General features: G+C 61.0%; 3 protein-coding genes across 5 annotated transcripts in view; all 3 read right to left on the bottom strand.

Annotated features, from left to right (window-relative positions):
• The window catches only part of LOC122171727, a 3,206-nt gene extending 760 nt beyond the window's left edge, over positions 1-2,446 (bottom strand). The window contains 5 exon segments of the mRNA XM_042839472.1: positions 2-131; positions 266-394; positions 804-859; positions 861-976; positions 2,240-2,446. Of these exon segments, the coding sequence (XP_042695406.1) occupies positions 2-131; positions 266-394; positions 804-859; positions 861-976; positions 2,240-2,446 (638 nt within the window).
• On the bottom strand, positions 2,199-7,012 carry SPACA6 (sperm acrosome associated 6). The gene is made up of 9 exons (XM_042839476.1): positions 5,527-7,012; positions 4,987-5,061; positions 4,605-4,673; positions 4,332-4,355; positions 4,173-4,250; positions 3,929-4,032; positions 3,433-3,586; positions 2,955-3,111; positions 2,199-2,458 (listed from the first exon to the last, which is right to left on the bottom strand). The coding sequence occupies exons 1-9, from the start codon at positions 5,876-5,878 to the stop codon at positions 2,407-2,409; spliced, it is 1,065 nt and encodes a 354-aa protein (XP_042695410.1). The 5' UTR covers positions 5,879-7,012; the 3' UTR covers positions 2,199-2,406.
• A 493-nt stretch (positions 7,013-7,505) lies between these two features.
• Positions 7,506-8,922, bottom strand: NAA38 (N-alpha-acetyltransferase 38, NatC auxiliary subunit). 3 transcript variants are annotated; one of them, XM_042839474.1, is made up of 3 exons: positions 8,863-8,922; positions 8,036-8,246; positions 7,506-7,841 (listed from the first exon to the last, which is right to left on the bottom strand). In XM_042839474.1, the coding sequence occupies exons 1-3, from the start codon at positions 8,875-8,877 to the stop codon at positions 7,732-7,734; spliced, it is 336 nt and encodes a 111-aa protein (XP_042695408.1). In that variant the 5' UTR covers positions 8,878-8,922; the 3' UTR covers positions 7,506-7,731. The 3 variants fall into 3 exon arrangements, with proteins under 3 accessions (XP_042695408.1, XP_042695409.1, XP_042695407.1); XM_042839475.1 differs by having other exon boundaries at positions 8,036-8,201; positions 8,863-8,892; XM_042839473.1 differs by lacking the exon at positions 8,863-8,922 and having other exon boundaries at positions 8,036-8,311.
• Positions 8,923-9,094: the final 172 nt, after the last annotated feature.

Here is a 9,094-nt window from a genome sequence, read left to right as displayed (position 1 = left end):
GATGACCGTCCAGCCCCCGTCCGTCACGTTCATCTCGCAGTACACCATGATGGGGTGCAGCCCTGAGGGCTGGATGATGTAGACGCCGCTGTGGCTGCCAGGAGGGATCTCACTGCAGTCCTCGGGCCAACCTGAGGCAGGAAACAGGTGGTTTTACATCTTACCTGGCACAAGGAGACGCTGAGAGCACTCCTTGGTTGGCTCAGACCAAGGAATGGCAATGGGGTTGGTGAGAGCACTGCAGTACCCATGGAATGCTCCTTACTGTTTTTCTTCAGAGCGTTTGCCAAAGTGTTGGAGGTTTTCTTGAAAGTGTTTAGGATTTCTGCAGGCACGGAGAGGCCTGGGACAGCCAAGACCAGCACAAAAGCAAGGAGTAGAAGGCACTGGGCTACTAGAAAAGGGAAAAGATGTGAAAACATTGAGACATGAGGTGGGAAAGCCCCTGGCTCCAGCACTCACGTGAGACACAGGAACACACAACGTTCGCTGTGCTCTGTGCCAGACGGGGAGTGAAGGCCTCTGCTGCTCTGCCCAAGGGGTGAGCAGCTTGCCCTTTCCCTGTCCCCAAAGCCACGCACAAGGCAGGGTCAGGTGGAGCACAGCACCAACAGCTGACCGAGACGAGCTTTCATAGGAAAACGTTCCTGGCCCCAAAGCAGAACCCAACTCCAGGTCACCAGCAGGGTGGGCATGAAGGGGTGCAGGGGAGCGCAGCCCTCTGCGTGTGCTGATGCCCCTGATCCCCATCAGGGCAGTCTCTCCCGGTGCCCCGCAAGGAGCCTCCCCAGCCCTGCACTCACCCATGGCTGCGGCACGGGGCTCCCTCTGACACGCAGAGCTGTGGGGCTGCAGTAGGAGGCACTTGTAGGGCCCTCTGTAGTGGGTGGGGTAAGCACGTCTGACCCACGCAGCCTCCTTTCTCCTGGGGGTGGGAATCAGAGCGAGTTCCCTTCTGGCCCTCATAAAACAGGACCTGAGAAGAAAGTGACCATGGTGCCTGGCACACAGCTGCAAAGAAAACAACACCTGTGCCGGCAAGAGTGCTTGGAATGCTCTCTGCTGTGAGTGCTCAGCTCCTTGGATGAAATTCTTGCTGGGAACGGCGGAGCTGAGAGCTCCAAAGAGCTGCTTTTGAACAAACACTTGGATGCCAGTCCTCATCCAGCAGGGAGAGCAAACAGTGGGGACTGGAGAGACCTTGAGTGGTCACGGTGAGAATGGAGGGCATCCAAGGTGCTGGGAACTGGATGAATCCAGGGGTGGATGGGGTGGGACACAGATCTGAGAGCACTTAGAAGGCAACAGAGGAGACTGGAGGGTACATAGAGGAGGTATGATTTGCATGTAAGTTACGGCAGGGGCTGAGGTGTGCTGTAGTTGCCCTTCTCCTTTTCCCCTTCTGTCTGCTTTCCTCCAGTTTTTGGATACTTCTCGCAGGTGCCACAGTCACTCAAAGCTGATGGGGAGTGGCAACGCATGACACCCGCCAGCCCCCCAGCAGCTGCGGGTGCATTCCTCAGCGCCCAGGAACTCGTCCACATCCAGCTTGCTCAAGTGTTCCTGACCTGATCCTTTCCACCAAGGATGAATCTCCCTTGCTCAGGTCTTTCCCAGCAAGCCCATGTTTTCCCTGCTCTTTGTACTGCAGGAATTCTCGCCGTGGATTTCCTATTGATCTGAGCTCCTTGTGAAGCAGCACTGCTCCAGAGTGCCCATCCAGGAGAGTGCATGGGGCAGCTCTGAGGTGGGGACAGTTTATCATGAAGACAAGGAGCCCACACACATATCAAATCAGTTTAGGATTCCAGCTCCTGCACTTCAAGGATGTCTACATGCCTTTGCACAGGTGCTTCTCAGCGCAGAGAGATCTCAGTGCGGAGGACAAGATGCAACTTACTTGCTCCATTTGGGAACAGCTGCAGTGCATTAAGCATGGCAGCAGCAGCAGCAGTGGCGGTGCAGCCCTGTCCTGGGCCACTCTGTGTTCTCAGAGCATGTCACCATTGTGCTGCTGCCTTTGTACCTGAGCAGCGAGCTGGGACTACAGGCGCTCCCTAGCTGTGCAGTGTTGGACCCTCTGACACACAGCTGTCCTGGGGCTGCACACAGCAGCTCCTGCCTCTGTGGGGTTGAGTCATCTCCTCCTATCCCATACCTTCTCTCTCCCAGAAATAAGCAAGACAGTACGATTATAATTTGTAACAAAAGCAAAGGCAAATTCTCCCCCACTCCGTACAGGCAAAGAGTCAGGGATAGGACCCAGGACTCCGCTACACCCCACAGACAATGCATGATGAGCAGCTGCTGATGTTTCAGCCCTTGAGGAAAGATCCTGGTGTAAGTCCACATGAATCCACGCTCCCATTGGGGCCCTGGTGTCCAGGTCCATGGGGTGCCTGGAAGTCACTGGGGTCTGGGAGGCTCCGGAGATTTTCGGCAGCATCGCCAGACAGACCTAGGAGGAGGTAAGAAGGATGGAGAGAGAGCAGGAGGGGAAAGAGACCTCATATCCCCATCTGTTGGAGGTGAGGGAAGAGGGCTGTGGGGCAGCTGTGGGTCCCGGGAGCAACCAAAGGATCTAAGGGTGAAAGAAAGTATGGGGCCTTGAGGTCGTGGGGACAACTGAGTCACCTGCATGTAAGCAGGGCCCTAGAGGAACTACAGAGATTCTGGGGAAAATGAGGAAAAGTGACAGGGGCAGTTAAGGAGTCTAGGGGAAGCAGGATGCTGTGGAGAGGTCCTGGGTGTGAGTGAGGAGCCTCAGTATGGGTCAGAGTGTGAAGGGAGTCCCAGGGGAAAATAAGAGCTCTGTCAGGCAGGGAGTTACAGCAGTCTGTGCTGTGGGGGACATCCTGAGGTGCTGGGACTTTAGAAGGGACTTGGGAACCTGATACAGATCTGTGAGGGACCCCAACAGTGGGAACGGCGAGTGCAGCAGGTCGAGCACTCACAGCAGCAGCAGCAGCAGCACGAGGCTGACGAAGCCAAGGACCAGTCCCAGCTGCAGGGATGTGGTGAGGTGCACGGGGGCTCTTCCCTGGGGCCAGCGCAGCACAGCTCTGAACCGGGCCTGGAGCCCCTGCTCGGCCTCCACGCTTCCCCCTGACACTGCAGGACCCAGCCAGGCATGTGGGAACTCCTGCCACGAGCCACGGCACCCCTGCAGCCCCCTCAGCTCCTGCCGCCCCTTCGGCCCCTGCAACCCCCGCTCTGGCACAGTCTTGGTGGCCCCCGGAGCCCCACACACCCCACTGCCCCACGGGGAGCTGGGATCAGGGAACACCTGCTTCGCTCTCTCCTCTCACCGGGGCCCCGGCTGTGCAGAGACTCTGCTCTCGCGTAGTCCACCTCCTCGCACCCCGTGCACCCGGGGATCCCGGTGTCCCTCTGCACCCCGCGCCGCCCTGCAGGCTTCCGATCCATGCGCACCGTTGAGGTAGAAGTACTTGCGGGCCAGGGTCTCAGAGGCGGCCCCCAGGCGACAGGCGACGGTTCCCAGAGTGGGGTCCTGCACGGTCAGGCTGGGCGGTTCCCCAACGCCCCTCTGCAGCTCCTCAAACAGCGCCAGGTCCTGCGTGCGTATCTGGGGCGTGGGGAACCCGGCCCATCGGGGCGTGCACGCAAAGGCACCCGTGTCACACGCGAGCTCCTCGTGTCCCCACGTGCTCCTCGTGTCCCACACTCCTGCGCGCGCATCGCACCTCACGTCCCACGCGCGCTGCTCGCGTGCCAACACGCGCACGGGTCACTTCTTCACAGAAGCGCACGAGAAGCCGCACGCGCGGTGAGCAGCTCGTGCTCGCGCTCACCCTTCGTGCGGGTGCTCAGCTGGTCCGGCCCCGCGCATTCAATCTCATCTCAAGCCGTGCCCCCCCGCCCGGGCCCCTCCTGGCGCCTGCGCGCACTGCCCGCGCCTGCTGCTTACGTCCTTGGCAAACATCCACGTAACCTGCAGCTCCGGCGGGACGGCGAAGGGCACGTCGCAGTGCAGCGTGATGGCTTCGTCCTCGTGGACCCACAAGTCCTGAACTGGGAGCACTGCCAGCTGAGCTCACCTGCGCTCATGCACCTGCGGGAGCCGCCGCGCCGCTGCGCGACCGCCGGTGCTCGCGGCGGTCGTGGGCAGACACGCCGCCTGGGTAGCGACGTCCCGGTCCCCTGCCCCCTACCTGGGCAGTCCACAGGGAACTGGCAGTCCACGAGGCGGCAGGTTGAGCACTGGAAGATGCGCGCGGCCGGCTGGTGCCCTGGGAAGGAGGTGGTGGGAGCGTCAGGGGGTAGGGGGGGAATCTGGGGACGGGGGGATGGCAAAACACGAGAGAACTCACCGCAGGGGGGGATGCAGGCAGGAGCTGGTTGGGGGAAGGAAGCATCGTTAAACTGGGGATCGCGAGGGGTCCTCATCCCTGTGACGAGCTGTAAGGGCTCAGCCCCTGTCCAGCCCTGGAATGGAGTCCCTGGGGGTGCCTCCAGGGAAGGGATGCCCAGGGTGGAGACCTAGAGGGGTGTCTGTGTGCCCCATGTGGGGAAACTGGGGGGTGGAGTCCCACGGTTCGCATGGGGGGGGGAGTCCTGGATGGGGGTCCCTGCTGGCCCCATACCTTGTTCCAACTGGCTCAGCTTCACCCAAATCATTTGGATGGCTTCCCGCAGAGACACCTCAAAAGGCTCTGGAGGCTCACAGATGTCCATGTCAGACAGTGCTCCCACCCCAAATCTTCCAGTGTCAAGACTCGTGTCCCCACTCATCCCACACATTCCCCGTGCAACTCTCCTGGATCCCAGACTTTCATATGCCCCTGAATATCCCCCAGAGCACCAGACTCTCCATACCCTGAAACCCGTCTACCCTCAGGATTCCCCAAATATGCCTTTACACCACGCCTGAAATCCATACATCCTATATTCCATGGATCCCCATCCAAGTCCTCTGAGCCCCGTCCCCTGTGCCCCAAATCTCCCATACATCTCATCCCTGCTCACTCTTGTCCTTCTGCTTCTCCAGTAAGTGCAAGGCATCCATGACGATCTTCCGCAGTGCTTCGCTCTGCGCTGCTCCTGGGACCACAACAAGGGCACTGGGACCATCACACAGTCAGGACTGGAGGGTTCCAGTAAGAACTGGAGGAGGGCTCAGGGCTGATTCCCAGAGTCCAGGTCAGGGCAAAGGGGTTCTGGGAATGGCCAGGCATCCCTGAAGACTCCCCAAGATCTTGGGAAGCTCTGGGAGTTGCTGGAAGTCCACACTGTACCCCTGCCCAGGGCTGGGATCCATCCAGGGTTCCATGCAAGTCTGGCGTTCCCAGAGATCCCCGGGATCCACATCAGAGTTGGGAGAGTGCCAGATGGGTCTGAGGGGTGCCTGGGGGAGTCCACCTCAAGACTGGGGAGACCGTGGCATGCTTGAGGGCCCCCAGAATGCTCGTCTGAGTGTCCCATTGAGATGGTGGCCCCTAGGGTGCCAGTCAGGACGGGGGCAGAGGGTCCCATTGGGGTGGGCATCCCTGGGGTCCCACCACCCACCCACAGTGACGGGGGCAAGTGGCACAGCAGCCTCTGCGAGGGCCTCCAGGCAGTGCTGGTGCTGGGAGTCCTGAGAGCTCCTGGCCATCTCACGGCAGAGCCGGGCCCACTGAACGGGGGGCCCAAAGCAGAGCAGGCAGGGGTGCAGCCCCGGAAGCCAGGGCACCAGGAGCAGCAGGAGGGGCAGCCACCGCCGCTCCATGGTCTCAGAGCACAGCACGGCCTGCCTGGGTGCCCAGGCAACGGGGGTTCCGAGGTGGGGCCCAGGTGCCCGGGTCACCTCCCGTGGGGATGGAGGCACTCTGGCATGTGGCTTTTGGAAATGGAGGCGCTCTCGCTTCCTCATTTTCATCTCCTCACATTCTTTGCCTTCAGTCCCCACCGATATCACTGATATCTCCAAACACCCTCTTTCTTGACACTTAATTACTGCCACCCACCTCCCCCCATTCCCTACAAGCTTATTCCTTGCGCACCCTCAGCCCAGGCTCTTGGATCTCCACATCCCAGCTGGTGAAATCCACACAAGATTCACTTTTGGTTTGGTGCCCAACTGTATGCAAGGTACCTACATAACTTCTGAAGTGCTCGGTCTCTGGAATGGTAGGAATTGCTTTGTGTTTGGAGGCAGCGCTCATTGTGCAGCGTTGGAACACTCCTGGAACTGAGCTGCTCACGTTCCACATTTTGTGCTGAAGCACAAATCCCAGAGACTGCAACACAGAGGAATGTTCCATCCCGAGGGACAGAACAGCAACCCCGGTTTTCATAGGAATGCGTAACACTGAAACCTGAAAACAACCTACAAACAGGTGGGCATGGAAACCCACTAATGGAAAACAGTAATGGAGAGAGAGGGAACACAGACAAGCCCCGGAAACAGTGGGAAAATGTGGAGCAGCCACTTCCCAACACTGTTGTTGAGATGCTTTAACATGGCAGGTGCAATCTGCGGGCCCTGGCAGGGGTCACTGGGGCAACCCTGTGTTTGTGGTTGTGTCTTTAAACATGGGCTCACGTTAGCAGTCTTTTCACCAGATCAGCATCAGATTCCTCAGCCACGTGTTTGCTCTCAACTGACCGGCAGCGTCACCCTGCGCACACGCGCTCAGTCCTTCTGGCTGCTGGCCACACATGTGGGACTTGGACAGAGCCGGATTCTCATGTTCTGACTGGAGTCTGGCGTGCTCTTCCTACCAGCAGGTCACAGCCGTGCCTGTGGTTCACACGTTACGATCTGCTGGAAAATATTCCGTACTTGTCTGCTTACTGCTGGCCCAGTTTGACCTGCTCCAGAACTCAGGATTCAGTCAAATATTTGAACGAAGCGCGAAATAAAGTGATAAATAAGTTGCTTTACCTCTTCATAAGCACGCAGACTTTCTGCTGTTAACAGAAATCGGTCTTCAACCCTTCCCACTCATCGCAGAAGCTCTTGATGCCCCCACGACACAGGGAGGCTCTGGGGTGCGTTCTGCCCCCGTCCTCACCCACAAAGCATTAAGAGGGACCTTGGAGGCGGGGGGAGCTTTGACAGACCTTTCTCAGATTTCAACCAGAAACTATCCCGGAGGGGCATTTTGGGGATCTTTATTTTGTAAATGACCATTTCTGCATCTTTTTCTAACCTTACATGAAGAGCTGTGGGGGCTGCCTTGTTGTGGGGGGAGGGTGGCCCTGGGGTTCCTGACTTCCGCTGCAGGTCCCTGGGTGCACCACTTGTCGGGGGCTGCGTCTCAGCGTCACTGCAACCCGGGGGGATGGCGCCATCAGCGGCCCCCTCCCACCCCTCCCTGCCATGGCGCTGAACCCTGTGGCCGCCTCAGACCCTCTGCGCACCCCCCCTTGTTCCTGTTCCTCCCTGACCCCCCTTGGCCGCGGTGTTTTATCGCAGTTAGAAGGGACCAGGACTGCCGCGTGTTCCCTCTCGCCCACTGAAACATTTTGCACCCGAGATTAAATTAACCTGCACAACTCTGTTTCAGGCTGAAAACGGAGTGTTTGGAGGAGGAAGGGGCATCTGCGTCCTGCTCTGCAGGGGACTGGAATGACGGCATCACGTGGTGACACGTGATCACCACGGGAGCTCTACTGGGGCTGCAGGGACCGCAGTCCCGGCGGTCATTTTGCATGGCAGGCGTCCATCACCCGTTGGGGCACATGAGAGGTTCACAACACTCAGGGCTCCGTCCCACGGTGGGGCCGTCAGGAGCACAGGGCGGCGGCGGCGTCGCGCTCCACCTCGATGGACACGATGTGGTGCCCAGGCACCATGGCCAGGCCCAGCACACGCGGCTCGCTGCCCGGGAACGCATCTGCAGGGGACAGCAGCACCGTGTCAGCCTCACCGCCACGTCCCCATCCCCACGATTCTCCGTGGTCCCGCTCCCATCACCCCCGGTACCCCAACCGCCCTCCCCATCGCTGCCTCCACTTCATCGCTCCCCTCGGGTGGGGACCCCGAGTCCCCACTGCCCCTGCGGCCCCATTTCCCGCCGTGGCCCCGTACCCGCAGCCTTGAGGAACTCCTGCGCGGAGCCGAGGATGATGTTGGCGTCGCGGTCCGTGCAGAGGAAGGCTCCCACCAGCGTGCGCCCGTCCGACATGCGCACCCGCAGGCTGCGGTTCAGCAGCGCCGCCAGGCGCCGGGCGCGGGGCTGCGGCCCTCCGGGAGGCTGCACGGGGGAAGCCGGGTCGGACACGGTCCTCCTATAGAACCTCTGCAGCACCCATAACCCCCCAGGCATCCCATGAGCACCTGCACAACCCCACCGCGCCCCTGCGGCTCCCAGGACCGCCTGCTGAACCCCACGCCCTCTCCGTGCCTCGCCGGCCCCCTGCAGCACTGCCACAGCCACGCCCGCGGCTCCCAGCAGCGCCCGCACCGCTGCCGCAGCACCCCTCCATCTCTGCACCTCGCACGCAGGGCCCCTGTTCCCACTCCGTCGCTCCCAGGACCTCAAAGCACACCTACGCTTCCCAGCACCCCACAGCGCAACCCAGACGCTCACCCGGAGGATCGCTTACCGCAGCTCCCAGAGCGCCCGCCGAGCAGCCCGCAGCTCTCGGTACTGCCTGCTGGACCCGCACAGCTTACGGGATCACCTACGGGACCCCGCAGCCCCCATACAGCTCCCAGGACCCCAGCAGCTCCCGTACCGCTTCCGCCTCTACAGCTCCGCTACCCCTCGTGCCCGCCCGCACCCGCCTGCGGCCCCCTCGCAGCTCCTACAGCCCTCCTGCGGCCACCTCCTAGAGCCCCGCGGAACTTACAGACCTACAGCCTCCAGCGCCCCCATCCCGCCCCACAACACCCCGGACGGCCGCCCAGCTCACCGCCGGCTCCGCCATAGAACCTCACCGCTCCCCGGCAGCCCCCGCGCGGCGGCGGAAGGACCGCGCTTCCCGGCATGCCCCGCGGCGCCGCCGGGGGAAGGAGGGGGGGCGGTTCTCGGGTCAGCCAATCAGGAAGGGCGCTGCCAGCCGCGTTGCCATGGAGACGGCATCGCTTTCCGGCGGCGTTGTCGTTAACGGCGCTGCTTTCCGGCAGTGTTGCCGTGGCAGCGGG

Source organism: Centrocercus urophasianus, unplaced genomic scaffold, assembly GCF_019232065.1.
Source record: "Centrocercus urophasianus isolate 14NV4802_14NV808 unplaced genomic scaffold, USGS_Curo_1.0 seq_943, whole genome shotgun sequence".
In the NCBI taxonomy this organism is placed as follows: domain Eukaryota; kingdom Metazoa; phylum Chordata; class Aves; order Galliformes; family Phasianidae; genus Centrocercus; species Centrocercus urophasianus.
The sequence above is the reverse complement of the archived record's forward strand: the minus strand, read 5'-3'. Positions and strand labels throughout refer to the sequence as shown.